This window comes from Liolophura sinensis, chromosome 6 (assembly GCF_032854445.1).
Source record: "Liolophura sinensis isolate JHLJ2023 chromosome 6, CUHK_Ljap_v2, whole genome shotgun sequence".
Taxonomy (NCBI): Eukaryota; Metazoa; Mollusca; class Polyplacophora; order Chitonida; family Chitonidae; genus Liolophura; species Liolophura sinensis.
The window spans coordinates 69,224,136-69,241,953 of NC_088300.1; the positions used below are offsets into that span (position 1 = coordinate 69,224,136).

Here is a 17,818-nt window from a genome sequence, read left to right on the forward strand (position 1 = left end):
ATGCTTAATCTTGGTGCAACTATAACCGAGATTCCCCAGATTTCAGTCTTTATTCATACCAGACCCCTGACTTACCATGTAATAATGGGTGATGACAGAGCAATGACTTTGCAGTCAAACTTGGCAATCTGACCTTCTGCCACAAGAGCATTACGAGGTTTGCGGATGAATCTGGGCATAGCTTCACGACGATCTGTAACACACAAACATAGATGACACTCAACAAGCCGGCTGAAAGAATTTATACCCCATAACATAATTTATCATAATTTATATGTTTCAAACTTTACTTGAAGGGGCACAAATTCATATCAACCTTAACCATACCAGTGCAGATTTACACAAGAGTCTTCTGGATCTACAGAATCAATTACAGCATCAACCTTTCCTTAACAATGTTCGGACCGCAGTTTACATCAAAAATCCATATTGAGTATCCTCTCAAGGGGCCTGGCATGGCCGAGGGGGTTCGCACACCAGCACAGCGCAATGATCCAGGTGCCTCTCACCAATGTGGCCGTTGTTAGTTCAAGTCCAGCTCATGCTGGCTTCCTCTCTGGCCATAAGTAGGAAGGTCTAACAGCAACCTGCAGATGGTCGTGGGTTTCCCCCGGGCTTCTCCCACCCTAATGCTGGCCGTCGTCGTATAAGTAAAATATTCTTGAGTACGGCGTAAAACACCAATCAAATAAATAAATACATATATCTTCTCAAACATTAGCATGTCCCTTGAGTGAAAAGCAACAAAGACACAAAAGGGTTAATTTCCATTTTATATGACCCAAATGAAGACTTAAACTGAAACATCAGGGTACGGATGTGGTGAAAGTTAAACTTACCAGAAATAGGAATCAATAGATCTGGTATTCCTTTGGCCTGTGTTTTACGCAGGGAACTGAAATTGGCAATCCGGCCGATGGCTGGCATTGGCTGGGGCCAATCAGCCTGGACAATAAAACAAGAGGTTATTTTCTACACAGATCCATTACATACACTGCAATCCAATCTTATGTTTAACAAAGTTGACTGTATTAATTTGTCTTTGAACTTCTTAGTGAAGAGTTGTGTTCACTGGAAAAGAAGAATATAATTTAAAGCATGGTTAAACACATGTAAGTTAATTCTATTTTCTGTATTTCTTACATATTTCTGCTTGATCTTCTCCCGGATTCTGTTGTATCTGCTGGACGGTATCCTGTTAGTCAGGTGACTGAGATCTCCCTGCAAAATACAAACAATAAAATGATATTTATTGCAACATCATCTTTCGAAATGATCCACACATAACAAAAGATCAAAGAACTATCTCAATAACTTAAATGCTTTTTATACACGTACCAAAGGAAGAATTTCTTTTAGTCTTACTAAGAATTTAATGAGAACTTAGTTAAAAAGAAAATATTACATTAGCTGGAGTTATTCCCCTGAGTGCACCCAAACTGCTGAGTTATCTCCTCTTAGCATGGTTTACTTGCAATTTGCACAAATGAATCATAGCAAAGTGTTTGCTTGATTTCTCTTTAATTCAGTTCAACAGGTGTATAGGCAAGTATTTTAATGTAATTATTAAAATTTACTGACCTTAAGCCATTCATGTTCAAGAGCATCATGGACAGTCATTCTCTTCCTGGGAACAGATAAATATAGATTGTAACTTACAACTTCTCTACTTTCCCACATGTATAAAATAACAACAAATAACCTGTTTTGTATGCATTTCAAATATTCTGGTAACTACTTTGTATTCACACATTTTCATCAGCTAAAATTTCAGATATCATTAAGCGTGATACTTTGTACGGTTACAACTATCTCTAGTTAATACTGTGGGAGTAAAATAGTCTTCTTAGACTTTACATTTAAACTGATGAAATTGTTTGGAAAGTAGAATAATATCCTACCATGAAAATATCAGATTGGGCACCAGAAGCAATGTTTCATGTCATTTATTTGTCTTGAAAAACAATATTTGGGGGGGGGGGGGGGGTATATTTTAGGTCATTTACCATGCTTTCCATGGTTACCAGTGTCTCTACTTGTACTTACTGTGGTTGTCTGAGGAGAAGAGATTTGATAAAGTCTTGAGCCTCTGGGGAGACATTACTGAAAGCATCCCTGTCAAACTCCCAGTCACACCTCTTCACATTCTGTAGAGTCTCCAGATCGTCCTCACCAGCAAATGGAGATAAGCCACTCAACCTAAACACACAATCGACAATCACATATTTACTACATACAACACTATGTCATTTGCATGGAAGATCTTGTAATATAGCAAAAGGTTCAATGCAATTTATGTTGTGTTCTTTTTAGTTGGTTTAGTAAACCTCCCCTCAGCAGAACACAATACGTTATTTTCCTTCCTTTCTCAGAATTTGAACACCACAGTTGACATTTTACCTCTTACAAGATGCAGCAGATCCAAGTTTAGATTTATTTACGCTACCTCACACAAAGTGTACGTTGACGACATCAGACCTGATGCCTAATTCTATCCCAGTATAATGACACTAAGCCAACCAGAATTTTGCCAAATTTTCCTCCAAAATAAATTCCAATCGCTGTTTAACACATACTGTATGTACATGAATGAGCATAAGCTTTGAAAAAAATGCAAACTTCACAGTATAACAAAATCATCTTGGTTACAACATTATCTAGATTTCAAGTTTAAACTGGGCTAATTACAGGAATAATGTTTGCTTTAATAAGCTCAACTCTCAGCGTTTAATAAAAAATAGTCTATTACTCAATGTGTATCATTGCTGGCAAACATACAGGACTCCAGTCCTACTCACAGAACGTAAGCCAGAACGCCAACTGCCCACATGTCAGTGTAGAAACCCACAGGTTCCCGGTCCACAATCTCAGGGGCAGCGAACTCTGCTGTGGCAGTTGTCACTTTCACTATCTCCTCCGGATTCAACTTGGTAGCCAAACCAAAGTCTATTAACTTGACATTTGTGCTCTTGTTTGTCTCACACATAACATTCTCAGGCTGAAAACAAGGAAATGAAAACATCATTTAACATGAGTTTGTACAGTGTTTTCCATTTACATCATGTGTCTATGATTTATATGCTTTTGGTCATGGAATTAACCACCTGTCTTGTTATAACTTCACTGAGTTCACCCCAAAATCTTTCTGCTGTGTCTTATCCTTTAATGCATCCATTATATACCACAGGAATTTTAATTTACATTTATTTATTTATTTGATCCTTGTTTTAACTCCATACTTATTTTTCACTTGCACAATGGCAGTCAGTTGTATGTATGCCTGGGTTTTAACATCGCACTTAACAATTTTTCAGTCATTAGGTGTGTTTACATATACTGTGTCTATATTGAAGCTAGGCCAACCAATCCTGTTTTCTTGCGCTAACCTCTCAGTGCTGAGTGACAAAAGAGGCAACAAGTACCTTTCTAAAGTCTTTTTTTTATGATCTGACCCGGGTTTGATCCCATGTCTCCTGGTTTCAAGGCAAATATTCTAACCATTAAGTTACCGAAGCACCAATGTGCCTTTAGCAAGTTACTGACAAACTTTTACATGTGACGCATGGATATGCACACTGTACTGATGGAAGACGACTGTCACACACAAGCGCTGTCGCGTCATCAAGGCAACATGCCATGAAAGCAGCAGAAAATATTGTAGACAAAGGTTAATTGTTTGCCGCTACATGTATAATGAAGTGTAATTGGTCTAACTCACCTTAACATCGAGATGGACAATGCTGTTCTCATGCATGTGTTTAAGGCCCTCACAGACTTGTCTCATGTAGTTGATCACCTCAGCCTCTGACATCTTGTAATCCTCAGCTGCAATTCTGTCAAACAACTCCCCACCTGACAAGCTGTGAACACAAGCAATTCCATCCCATTTTGAGATATAAAATATGTCCCCCCACCCCCAAATTTTTTTTTTTCTTCTTTTGCATATCTTTGTTTTACGGTCATTTCTGCCATGAATGCACTTACATAAAAGATTTGAAGATAAATTAATTGCTTCAATATAAAGGCACAACAAATGGCAAATGCTCCTAATTTCAAAGTTTTATGAATGTGCAAATGAAGGATATTTAAGAAACATTATGCTTTAAAAATGCAAAACAAATCACATGACTTTAATAGAGGGTGGATTGTGGGAACTTTAATTGACAGTTAAGAAAACAGAAAGTCATATTTACTGATTTAAAATGAATATGCAATAGTTTTTAATTCAAACTTAATTTGTCAACAATTAATCAGTTGGAATGGAGTATTATATGACCCTCGCCGAACAAAATTGAGCAAAGTGCAAAACATCAACTGACAATTCGAGGATGAGGACCATCTCGTATTTATCCTCGAAAGCATCATGGAGGTTGATGAGCTTGGGGTGGTGCAGCTGGTTCATCACACTGATCTCATTCCTCACTGTGTACTTGTCCAGTGGGTATGGGGTATTGATGAACTTGGCCACAAACACACGGCCTGTCTTCTTCTCAACACAACGATGTACAACACCGAAAGCACCACTAGCATAAATCAAAAAAGAAAAAAACAAAACGATGATTGCTCCTTCTTTAATCTGTACAAAAATATCTTGACATGAACCACAATGGACTGTATAAATAAATATATATATCACTTTTTAACTATATTTCGTACTGCAACAGTACATCAATGTGTACAGTTTTGTGAATTTTGTATCATATTTATTTCTCATATGCACATTTAGCAGTCAGTAGGAGACCCAAAAACCTACATACAGGGCTTCAAATGTTTATAAAATTTTACCTGTGTCAGGTGACAGGTAAAATATTTTTTCACCTGTATCCATTGAATATTATACCTGAACTAATTACTGTTTCATTCTTTGTACACAAGTACATTCAAAGTATAAATCTGAAGTACATGTATGTGTGCCAAATGTCGCTTGTTTTTCTTTACTGTAATGATCCTTGCATTTTATTGCATTAGCTTCTCTCTGTATGAAATCACACTAGTTTGCATGTGATCCTAAGTGATAGATGTGCCTTTAACATTGCCAACTTTAAAGACATCTGTAAAGTTAAAAGTGGATACTTGACAGCTATATTAGGACAATATTTTGCAAGGCAGTAGTAACCCAAATGACCATTTCCAGTCCTTGCTTTGTCTGTTTTCTGGTGAAAACTACGAAGATATTGTGACGACGAATGATCACTACATTAGCATTCTCCACAACCGCTGGGGGTAGTACATGCGCATTTGCTATGGCCTACAGTTTCTGAAAGCTGATTCATCATGGAGAGTGTCACACAGTATTGAGATTTCAGCACTTTCCACTTATCTGTCACTGAGTGTGAGTCAGGCATATCGGAAGTTGGACATATTCAGCCTGCTGGATTTGTCCAACTTATTGTCACCTTAGGGACATGCAAAAACACTGACTTCTCCAAACTGAAGGTTTAGTCACTGCCTACCAAAATAAAGTGCATGTTTTATGGTTTGAGGTGACATGGTTTATTTGTCGCCAGACAGGTCAGTTCATTTTGTGCCTGTCAATGGCAAAACTCACCTGTCATCGATGTGGAAATTGTCGAGCTCTGATATACGAGAATCAACAGTTTAGTTTGACCATCTACTAACTGATTGTTTATTTTACAATTTCCTGTTCAAGAGCATTTTATTGATGTTAGAAAAGTGTTCTTCTTGAAAGTAGCAGTGTGATGACATACTAAAGGGAACATGTGATTTTCTGCAACAAAAGTAGTATTTGCTTGTAAGAAATTCACATTTAGTTTGACTATCAGGTAAACACTGTACTTTATGTAACACAAGAAAGGTACATGTACAACATACAAACCTTCCCAATTCTTCCAAAATATCATAGTAGTCATTGACATCCCCTTGTCTGACCTCCACTGGCTGTGGCTTGTATTTCTTCCAGATGTCTTCATCTGAGTACAAGATGAAGAAAATTAACAACCTAAAACCTAATTAATCTCCTAATATCTTTTTCCATGTATTTGAAAGTTCAATTGTAAATGTGAATAATTACAATAAAACGTTACTTGAGCCTGATAAGGTTACAGGTGATCAACTCCGTCATACTTACAGAATTTATCGTAGTCGTGAATCTTAGGCCCATCGTATTTCGACCTGATCTTTCTGCCAAATTCATCTGAAAAACAAGAGTATACTGGCAATGAATGAACTACACATTTGCCATAAATAGTGTCTAACCCACTAACAAAGTATGGATACGCGAATCATACATTTGTTTATACATATAACATTAGAGTCGTCCTGCCTGCTTATGTTGGGAACAGGACGCTGACCCTTGAACATGCATTATATTTTAATCGTCCTACCTGCTTATCTGGTGGGAAAAGGACACTGGTCCTAGAACATATTACATTATAGTCGTCCTGCCTGTTTATTTGGTGGGAAGAGGACACTGATCCTTGAACATGTATTACATTTTAGTCGTCCTGCCTGTTTATCTGTTGGGAAGAGGACACTGGTTCTAGAACATATTACATTTTAGTCGTCCTGCCTGTTCATCTGGTAGGAAGAGGACACTGATCCTTGAACATGTATTATATTTTTGAGTTTCTGCCTGCTTTATCTGGTGGGAAGAGGACACTGGTCCTACAACATATTACATTTTAGTTGTCCTGCCTGCTTATCTGGTAGGAAGAGGACACTGATCCTTGAACATGTTACATGTTAGTCTTCCTGTCTGTTTATCTGGTTGGAAGAGGACAATGATTCTAGAACATGGATTATATTTTAGTCCTGTCTGCTTGACTGATGGAAATGAGACAAATGTCTGGCTATATTCCTAGGACATACATGTATATTACATTCTGCTTTTAATAATCCACATGTTTATGTGGTGAAAATAGAACAGTGCCATCTAGATATATTCCTATAACATACATTACATTTCTTTTCATGCCAGTTTTTCTAGTGGGAATAAGGCAATGTTCCATACCTTTAGTTCCTTTATTTCATTGTTGTTTTACCACATACTTAAAAACTTTCCCAATATACTATAGATATGCACACTTTATTAGTGGAGGACAAATGGCAACCCACACTTCGTGTCTCACAGAGAAAGGCAAGCACCTTTGAGCACTAGACCAGGGCTAACTCCCTGCATACCTTCAAGCTGTTTCTTCTTCTTCACCTCCTCTGGTTCATCAGTCTTGATGGTAGCGGTGGCCTCGCATGGATCACTACGCCCATAGAAGTTTTCTGCCATCACACGGAACTCGTACTCCTTAGAGGGAGATAACCCTGTGATGTTGTGGTACGCAAACCTGAGCAATCACCCAAAAAAGCGTACTATTAAGCTCAGACTTCTTACAGAAAACTTATTTAGAATACATAATGTTCATATTGTTGTAATGTTAAACACAGAGGGTCTTGACATCAAAGTTACATTGTTACACACTCACTGGTGGTGTGGTGTGGTAAGCTGAAGCGTCTTGGATTGGTTTCACAGAATAGTTACTTGAAGTACCAATATGGATGAAGTTATGTTTGAAAAAAAAGAGAATTTCTGTTACACAGTTGCTACTAAGTAACACATAAACAAAGTGTTAACAGAAAATCATTTTCATGTGAATAAGGACGACTGACAGGTTTCATATGCTTAAAAATAGGACAATTAATGTTGCACAAACGATTCACCAAACCAGCCACCATTTTCATGAGCTTTTGAGTTTCAGTGGTAAACTGTACCTGGTAGAAGCAACCCTTGTCCAGTTGTTGGAGGGAGGCTCTCTCTTCTCCACCACATATGCTGTAATAAAGCTGCCTCCATCATTCAGCGGGGGCTTCCAGGAGAGAACCACAGAGTCATCACGAATGTTCTCCACCACGGGGAAGCGTGGAGCATCAGGGCGATCTGCAAGACAAATTATTAGTCAATGCTGATTTAAAACACATCTATGTTTTCATTTTTCTATGTGCTGTGGGCCTAGTTGGCTCAGGTGGTAATCAAATAACTAAAATCGGACTTCTCATTGCAAAACTATATAAGGGTGTGGTATGAGAGTACAGTTCTGCATGAACAAAATCCTGTAAGCAGGCAATACTTTCTGATTATCATTATCATGGGGTGAGATGTAGTTAGGTTTACCTGCAGACTATAAGAGAGCACAGTTCAGACCTGGAGATGCCTTACCATTAATCTGAAGCTTTAAGATGGCAGAGTCTGTTCCCAGATCATTCTCAAGCTGTAGTCTGTACGGTCCGTCATCCTCTTTGGTGGCTCCTTTTATACTGAGCATGGCATGACGCTCTGTGACTTCCTGTGTAAAGCGAGATCCTCTCAGAGGTTCTCCATCCCTAATCCAGCTCACAGTTGGCTTAGGGTTACCCGTGAATGGGATCTTCAGGAACACAGTCTCACCCTTCTCAAATGTGCACACATCTTGGAAGCGGGGTGGTACATGGATCTTTGGTGCAGCTAAAGGAAGAGTAAAAGTGTGGACAATAGCTGGTGTTTTATCTCGCACTAAAATACACTAGAGGCATTCCTTAGTTACACTTTTGTTAGAAACATGGTCCATGGGTTTTGGCATGGGTCTTTTAAGAAAACAAATTACATGAGACCACAAACTAAATCAAGAGAAGTAAACAACCAAATATAAGTATCTCAGGAATAGTCAGTAGACTGCTCACATGACAAAATGGGTCTACATGTGTGGATCAATGCAGATTTTGATTTGAGCATATTTTACATGTTGATTAGAAATGAATCAGGCTGATTTGTTAAAATATTTGAATACATGTATGTCTTCGCCATGCAAAATTCAGTATCTTCTCTAAAAACTCTACACATATTTCTTACATCAAGTACAGTTTTTATAATTATTGTCATTTATTGTGCCAAATTATTATAACTTTATCCCTGACATAAAACCAAGACGTACAGCAAGTTTACGATTCCAACAGTACTAGGAGTCCCTCATCACTGAGTAGATTACTTTACATGTATACTCTGCACTAAGAGAATATAAGCAGATATGACTTACAACAGTGACAGATGTGAACTTACATCTGATCTCCAGTGATCCCCTGCTGCTTCTTGAGCCTCCTCTGTTGGATGCCTTACACACGTACTCATCAGCATCCTCTCCGTACACGTCGTGCACTATCAGCACCTGTTTGTCCCCCTCCGTGAAGATTTCATACTTAGGGCCGTCATACAGCTCGCGCATGCCCTTAAACCTGGTGTAAAGAGTAAACCATCATAAAGGCCAATTACTATTACAGTAACACAATAATGAAATGTACAAAAAGAAAGCTTCTACCATAAAACACCTATGGAATATGACCCAAAATTTCCCCCCAACAAAAACACATTTTTAAAGGCGATAAATGTCATCAAATATTACTTTTTTATGCTGAAACTTACATTTTTCCAGTAGGACATCATCCTACATTCCTAACAAACCTCAAAACAACTTACTGATGTCAATAGAGCTCTTGAAATTAAGAAAAATGAGCAACTTAAAGTCATTTGGGGTCATTTAATACCACATTACAGACCCACTTTATTCAGCCACTCACCACTGAATCTCTGGCTTGGGTGTTCCATTCACCTGGCATTCAAATCTGGCAGTTTTACCCTCTACAGCCTGGATCTTTCTGACACCAGACTCAAACTCTGGTACAGTGGAAGCTGGAAGTTATGACAGACAATTGTTAGATGTGAGTTAAAATATATTATTGGGCAAAATTGTAGTCTATATAACTTTCTTGTCATGATTCACTAACAAAATTAATCACAGTTAATGGAGAAAGACATATGACAAAAAAAGTACACATCTGCACAATAATACTCAACTGTCAGACTTTCCATTAGATATCCAATAACAGCGTTTAAACAATATACTCTGAAATACACGTATAATGAAGAAATCTATACACATATCACAGAAATATTCTCAAAAGACTCACCATTGGGATCTTTGACCTTGACTGAGTTGGAAGCTGATGACGGTTTGCTCATACCAGCCTCATTCTCGGCAAACACCCTGAACTCGTATTTGCGGTCTTCAATCAAGCTAGGAATATTAAATATGTTGGTGATGCATGGTTGCTGGTTGACTCTGGTCCAGTTCTCTGTACCATGTTCTCGCTTGTCAATCCAGTAACCCTTGATTTTACCACCACCATCAGATTTGGGCTTCTCCCAGTTCAAACTCACAAAGTCTCCACCGACCTCTGTAACTTCTGGGGTGCCTGGGGCATCCGGAGGATCTGTCAAGCAAAGATCATGCATGTCAATTTATAGTTAAGAAACTTTGAAGAGTAACACAAAACAGAAGATTAAAAAAATCAGAGATATATTACTTTGGCTTTAGTGTAACAGGATTCCCACTGATGAAAGGAAGTTTTTTTCCTGCATTTGCAAGGATGATTAAGTGTACGTAAAAACCTTTACAAGGAGACTAATGGATGCTATATTATTAGCTAATTCATTTCTACATTTCAAACATTATGTAATTTTTCACATTGAGAAAATTTTAAAAACATTTTAAATTTCAACAAAATACTTTCCATGATTTCAAGCATCGCTGACATTTATGGTAACCCCAGTGCAAGCATTTAATGTAATGATTTATTTTCTTTTTTCTGTTTTTTCACATGAACTTTTGTCAATCCCTGAATTCTCTGTTACACTTCTACACTCCTTACCAAACTGCATCTTTGCCACAATGGGGTTTTTGGCCTCCAGGTACTCGCTGTTTCCATTCTCATTGACAGCAGCTACTCTGAACAGGTACTGACTGTCTTCATACAGTCCTTGCACATCACAGTTATTGTCCTACACAACACAGAGAAATCCATCAATAGTTACACAACACTGCATCACACCTTCATGGAGGGCAGTCAAATTAGTCATCAGCAAGTAGAACTCGTGCAACATAAAGCTCTTGGATACTACAAGTGCACATAAACATGTGAAACTTTAACTTTACGCAATGGAGTTTTAATAATACTAAGTGTTGATAAAGAACTGACTTTGCATTTCACCAGGTGATATTCAATGCATACATAAGGAAGAACTGTCACCAAATATTTAGCATTCTTTTATACATATTCAACCTTAAACTATTAATGCCATATTCAAGAATTTTTCCCTTAATGTAAGGAGGCAGCCAGGTTTATGGGTGTAAGATACAGGAATCCCTAGATAAAATCACTTCCTTTTGGCAGATACCTGACAAACATTCTGCAGTAAAGATGATGCCGATCCAATGAGGCCTTGACTCACGTCTGCTAACTCTATTGGCCAGGAAATGTTAGTTTGTGGCAAGAAATGCCCTTTAACTACCTGACCAAGCCACAGCCCTGAATTTCAAAATAAAACTGAGCTCCTCTGAAGACTTACTCTGCACTGTGATGACACAGTTGTCCAATAGGGTTTAGTTATGTCCTTCCTCTCCACAATGTAATGAGTAACCCTGGCACCACCGTCATCTTTGGGTGGTTTCCACTGGAGTTTGCACGAGTTTTTGGTAATATCGGAAACATTAAGAGGGCCTTGAGGTGTGTCAGGGGGACCTGCAAAGGAAACATACAAACTTGTAATGCTAAGATTATCTGATTATAACAGCAGGATGCTTCATGCTCTACAAAGTGGTCAAATAATTTGTCTCAAAATATACAGCTCAACAATACAAAAGTTGTCTGACAAACAATATGTACAAGCAACTGTTAAAGTTGACAAGATCCAGTTCTCTTGTTCATTTTATGAATGTTAAATCTACACTAAACTTGCAACAGAAATAGAACAGTGAGTCAAACAGAACAAATGAAATCTCAATGAAGAGAGGCAAGACGTATAGATGATTGAATGATTAGCAGTATAATTCACAATAAATACCCTTGTGAAACAATCAGTCTTAAAATATACAGCATAGGAATAAAACAGTTGTCCTGATAAGCAATATGTAAAAACACTTGTTTAAGATGACAAGATACAGTCTACTGTTTTATAATATAAGCGTAGTCTATCCCAATACTGAGACAGGATTTGAACACTGAACTAAACATAATGACAAAAGGCACAAAGTGGAGATGATTGGAGTTCATGTGGATATGTCTAGTTGTACTTACTGACAACCTTAAGCTGGAATGGTGCAGAGACAGACCCACTGGCATTGCTCACTTCTATCTCGTACCTACCAGTGTCGTCACGCTCTGCTTCTGTAAACACAAATATCAACGGTGTATGATAAGCAGATAAATACTTTATCATTTTAAGTCATAGTGAAACATGGCAGAATACAACAGAACAAACATTCTGGAAGTTTAATTCAATGACTTGGTAAACCTCATATCAATAAAGAAGTTGATATCCATAATTATTTGCGCTGGTACCTTTTTATCGACCACTCAACTTTAGAATGCCATTAAAAAATTGACTGAAAACCAGGAAATCCAAGATGGCTGACAGTCCCACTGGATTACTTAGATCAAATGATGAATGTAATTCTTAACAGTCCTTTCACTCACATCAAGCCAAAGTGTAAATTTAGCCTTGACTGGTTGAAAGCTGTTACAGTTGACAAAATCAGGTGTGACAGATAGACATGTGGAAGGATGGATTCTCACAAAGAGAATTCCCATGACATTTAAAAAAAAATCAGAATATGCAAAATCAGATCATGGGAACACTCAAAGAGATATCTTCATTTAGACAATAAGAATGGCATTCAGTAAGTCTTTAAGATATTTCTACAGCTTACCTCTAGGATTAGGGTGGACAGTTTTTAAAACCGTAAAACAATAGATAGATGGCAGTGAGATTCCTCCAATACTCACCTTTAATATTGAGGACAACAAAATCATCAAAGGGTGAGAACTTGAGGCGATCGTCTCCTTCAATTTCCCGGCCATTCTTTTTCAGTTTGAACTCAAATGGTCCAGTGCCACTGACAGGCAGTTTGAGCTTGAACTGTTCTCCTGAGATGATCTTCTGATCCCTGAGCTCCTTGTCTAGATACGGTAGACCTGTACACAAAACACAGCCATCTCAATGCTACATGTATATACATTTATCATCAAATGCAACATTCACTGGACAGCAATAGTCAGGTAGGGGACGTGTATATTCCTGTATCCTACAGCTGATAACATGAGTCTGCTGCCTACATTTAGGTTATCTCCCATTGTTCAGCTGTTGACACAATGATAAATTGAACTGCCTGTGCACTGGCCTTCTGCACTGAATTAACGGGCTGACGTCTCGCCCAATATGAGGGTTACTGACATCATACATTTCTCTATCCTGTCACTGAGTAACCATGTAACTAATAGTACACCACAAAGAATTAAGAGAGAAGTCCTGTCCACCAAGTATTAAAGATGTGAACCTCCTGGCTGCTCCTTCAGTTGCCCAAAAAGTCTTTCAAAAAAAAAAACATCCTTTACTTTCTATTAATGGATATTTACAGGTCATGGGTAGGGATCAATGCTGATGGTTAGGGTGTATCTGATCTTACCTAGAACATTTAGGTTAGCTGAGCAGGAGAGGCGCCCCAGAGGGTTGGTCAGCTCACAGGTGATGTCAGCTGAGTCATTCTCGTAGACATCCTTCACCAACAGGGTGCACACGTCACCCTCCTGTTTGGCCTGGATCCTGTTAGCACTGCCAACCTCTAGACCATTCTTGTACCTAGACAAAAAAACAAATGATGCCACTGTACTTTTTAACTATAAAACAAACATTATTCCTATAAAAGAGGAAATGTCCAATAAAAGAAATGTATGAGCACTTAACTGGTTTATCCATAACTGACAAATATCATTAAACATAGAACAGGCAAAGATTTAAACTTGGACTTGCCAGAACGAGTGACCAACACATGCCAAAATTCATACATTTATGTTTGTTAATGCTCAAACTCTGCAAAATGGCTGAAAACCCCCAAATTATAGCGTTAGTGTCAGCTATGCATTACTAAACCTCTTCTTATGTTCTTATTTACTTGACTGAAGGTCTCTAAGCCTTCTTAAGGTGACTGGTTTTTGTTCATTTTTGTGCTGTCTGACAGCACAATGATATTTTATTGAAATTTTCTCTCAAATTCCAAATACCCATTGGTAACCAAATTTGGGACCTGTATCTGAGGACTACACAAGAACAGTTCCTGGAAGTGCTGGGCTTACCATTTCACAGTAGGTTCAGGTTTTCCATAGACCTGAGCTGTGAACAGGGCCTGCCCACCAATAGGGGCCAACACTTTGGAGATCTTCTTGATGAAATCTGGAGGAGCTCCACCTATGTAACAACAGCAAAATTTGTTTTCCACATCAACATCAAAGCAAACAGAATTATTAACTGAACTCATAACAAAAGAGCTAAAAGCAAAGAAAACTCTGAAACGAATTTTCAAGGTGTTTATTGATGGTATTTATGATAGTTTAAAAAATTGTCAATCCTTGTGGTTGTTGAAACAATCCAGTTTCGTTTCCAGTATAACTGATTTGAGAGTTTTCTTTTAAGAAAAACAGCAGTCAGTATAAAATATCACAGAAAATGTAGCAAAAGCAACCATTACGGTCAATATAGCAAATTTATTGAGCATGTTTATGCATGCTCTATAAGTTATCAGAAGCTTTTTGTCCTTTCAACAGAGTACATACATGTATATTCTTTCCACAGTTCAATTATATTAATTCAGGACGGATAAAGCGTACAACACGTAACCCTGAAAAGTTTACTCACTGATCCTCTCTTTGACTTTGATTGCAGCTGACCCATTACTGGGTTCTCCCTGTCCCGCAGCATTGATAGCAGCCACCCGGAACTCCAGCTCAGCCCCCTCAGGGAGGTGAGCCACATTGTAGGACGTGTCCAGGATGGGGTAATCGTTCACACGCCGCCACTCATCAGTGCCTTTGTTACGCATCTCAATGTTATAGCCTTCAAGTACATCAATCACATCAGCTAGAATTTCTCAAAACATCTTGCAAGTAGTGAAAATGATAATATAATATACCAGCTGTAGTATTCAACTAAAATCAAATGGCATGTCCACATGTTATGCACGTAGGTATTACAAATTAAAAAGTGTGACTAGGATTTGGACGTGCTCAAAACAACTTTCAAGTCACATAAATTATGATATTACATAAACTTGATCATGCTCACATCTATATTCATAGTAATGTCATATTTTTATTTTTTGTTTTCCTTTGCCATAGTAAGAGATCTATAGTGAGTAATGTTAAAAGTTGCATCAAGTTGTACCTGTAATTTTGCTGCCACCATCAGATCGGGGTTTCTCCCATCTCAGATCTACGTAAGTCTTGCCAACATTTGTAGCTTCTGGCATACCAGGTGCTCCAGGCTTACCTTAAAGGTGTACAAATGTACAATTAGTTTTAGTTTCTGCTTTCACAATGATCTAAAATGCATCGGCGAAAAAATCTAGAATCAAATTATCATGTATGAATAGTACATGTATACAATTTTAAACATAAGAATCAATGTTAAAATGTGTTTGAAGACTCATGAGTTAATCTAAAGTCAGTTGAATTGCTAATATCTGCTGATATCAAACAAATATTTTACTGCAAAATCACATGGGGGGAAAAAAGAACTGAGAGTTGTTGGTGAAAGTGGCCATCTAGTGCAAGCAGAAAACCTTGTAAGGAATATTTGATCATTGTTTAATGCTATAGTAAAACAATTTTCTCTTAGTATATGATAGTGGTCTGTTTTATAGGTAGAGGAAACTGGAGTACCATGGGTAATTAAACGCAGCAGAATCTACAAATTCCTTGTTCTAAAATGTGTTTGTGACTTACTGAATTTAGGTTTGGGTGCAACAGATCCTGAGGTGTCACTGGGCTCACTCAGACCCACGGCATTCTTGGCTCTTACCCTGAACTCATAGTCACCAGGCTTCAAACCAGACACTGTCAATAGATTCAAGTAAATGTCAGTGCTTCTAGCTGTCAATCAAGCAGTCAGTTATACAGTGTACTGCCACATTTTTACAGCAGTAAACATGTCTTTAATATGTACATAAATAATACGATACATCACTTTTAATAGCAAGGTTGTCAGCTAAACTGGTTACCATAAACTACAAAACATTCAGATATGAGGTCAAAAATTAGCTGAAAAATGTAAATGTCACATGGACTGTTGATTTCAGTTCAGACCAGCCTTACAAAAACGTAGATTCTGACCTTTGTACATGTTATCTTTGACGGGGAAATCTGTGACAGGTTTCCACTTGCGTCCATCTGCCTCTTTCATCTCTACAATGTACCCTTGTACCTTCTTCCCACCATCACTCTTAGGCCTGGTCCAGGAGAGAGTGACAGCATCCGCATCAATATCAATGACATCTGGGGTACCGGGAGGATCAGGGACGGCTGAAGACATAGGAGTAGGGACAGAGGCATAACATCACTTCGACCACTGAATTACATGGTGACATAAGATATATTTATTCATTTATTTATTGGTGTTTTATGTCATACTCAAGAATATTTCCCTTATATGACGACGGCCAGCATTATGGTGGGAGGAAACCGAGCAGAGCTTGGTTTAAACCCACGACCATCCGCAGGTTGCGCCCAGACCTTCCCACTAACGGCCAGAGACATACGATATACTTCTGAATGATAAAATACATACATCATATGGGGTATAGTATATAGGCACAGTAAATATAACAATAGAAAATATAACAAAGATTAGGGATACACTGTTGTTTTAATGTTTTACTTGCATCACTTGGACAAAAATAAAAGAAAGACTATTTTGTAAAAGTTACCAAAATAATATTTGCCCTCATGCAATTTTGTATGCAGACTGATGAAACTCATGCATTACAAGAGAACAAAGGTCAATTAAACTTGGACTCCAGTTGATTGGGAAAAGGTACCTCATTCTATCATAAAACTACAACTTTTATCATTAAGTCATAGGAAAAATAATCAAAATTTTCTACTGGTTGTTGAGGTGTAACACAGTCATGTCATGCTGGATAAACTCGGCTTAAATTACATTATGCCTTTAATGTCGAAACACTTTGTAATGAAGTTTTATTGCACATGACAACAGACACTCACAGAATGGGCTCTTGGCGATCATGGATTCCCTGGCCTCCAGAGGCTCACCGACTCCATGTTTGTTCTCAGCACGCACACGGAACTTGTATTCCTTGCCCTCAGTCAGTCCCAGAACCTCATAGTTTGTGCCACGTACAAACTTACTGACACTGCTCCAGTTTCCTGTACGAGGATCCTGCTTCTCAACGATGTAGTTGGTGATGGGCGAACCACCATCCTCCTGTAAACCACAATTACATGAACAGATACACACATGTATCATGCTTCACTTTGCATTAATGATAGCAAAGTCAGTACATTTAAATAGAACCCACTATCTTTTGGTGCCTGAATGTGATCTTTTTTCTGTGATATGCTCAGCTTGATGTGTGGCCAGATATTTCGCAAACTGACTGCATGTATCTGCATCAAAACAATCAGCCATATTTAACTGTCTATTCTACAGTGATGAACTCTAGGTATTAAGTTCTCTGTAACAACGTTGACATTGAAGCATCAAAACCCTTTTCATTGTACTTTCCGTATTAGTACATGAACATACATACATGTATATCGAGTCTGTATACAGGGTTAAAATGAAAACATAGCCTCAAAAACGCACGTTCCGGTCACCCACATTGCATCACCTGTCACGTGTTATGAGTAGAGAGCGTGCTGCACCTGTGTGACACGCGTCAATCAAGTGTGTTTTGGAAAAATTCTCTGGCTCTAGTGTCAGAGAAACCCT

The 17,818-nt window shown here is 38.2% G+C and overlaps 1 protein-coding gene across 1 annotated transcript in view; it reads right to left on the reverse strand.

The window, feature by feature from the left end:
- Positions 1-1,566: 1,566 nt before the first annotated feature.
- The window catches only part of LOC135467477 (twitchin-like), an 87,209-nt gene continuing 70,957 nt past the window's right edge, over positions 1,567-17,818 (reverse strand). Inside the window, exons 62-85 of the mRNA XM_064745250.1 lie at positions 17,092-17,311; positions 16,201-16,389; positions 15,814-15,924; positions 15,254-15,358; positions 14,729-14,926; positions 14,170-14,281; positions 13,503-13,675; positions 12,823-13,011; positions 12,115-12,204; positions 11,387-11,559; positions 10,690-10,819; positions 9,949-10,251; positions 9,559-9,670; positions 9,044-9,216; positions 8,168-8,452; positions 7,723-7,888; positions 7,141-7,298; positions 6,089-6,154; positions 5,837-5,930; positions 4,320-4,523; positions 3,719-3,860; positions 2,799-2,998; positions 2,047-2,199; positions 1,567-1,627 (exon numbers count right to left, since the gene is read on the reverse strand). Coding sequence (XP_064601320.1) covers positions 1,567-1,627; positions 2,047-2,199; positions 2,799-2,998; positions 3,719-3,860; positions 4,320-4,523; positions 5,837-5,930; positions 6,089-6,154; positions 7,141-7,298; positions 7,723-7,888; positions 8,168-8,452; positions 9,044-9,216; positions 9,559-9,670; positions 9,949-10,251; positions 10,690-10,819; positions 11,387-11,559; positions 12,115-12,204; positions 12,823-13,011; positions 13,503-13,675; positions 14,170-14,281; positions 14,729-14,926; positions 15,254-15,358; positions 15,814-15,924; positions 16,201-16,389; positions 17,092-17,311 — 3,807 coding nt within the window. The remainder of the gene's footprint in view (positions 1,628-2,046; positions 2,200-2,798; positions 2,999-3,718; positions 3,861-4,319; positions 4,524-5,836; positions 5,931-6,088; positions 6,155-7,140; positions 7,299-7,722; positions 7,889-8,167; positions 8,453-9,043; positions 9,217-9,558; positions 9,671-9,948; positions 10,252-10,689; positions 10,820-11,386; positions 11,560-12,114; positions 12,205-12,822; positions 13,012-13,502; positions 13,676-14,169; positions 14,282-14,728; positions 14,927-15,253; positions 15,359-15,813; positions 15,925-16,200; positions 16,390-17,091; positions 17,312-17,818) is intronic.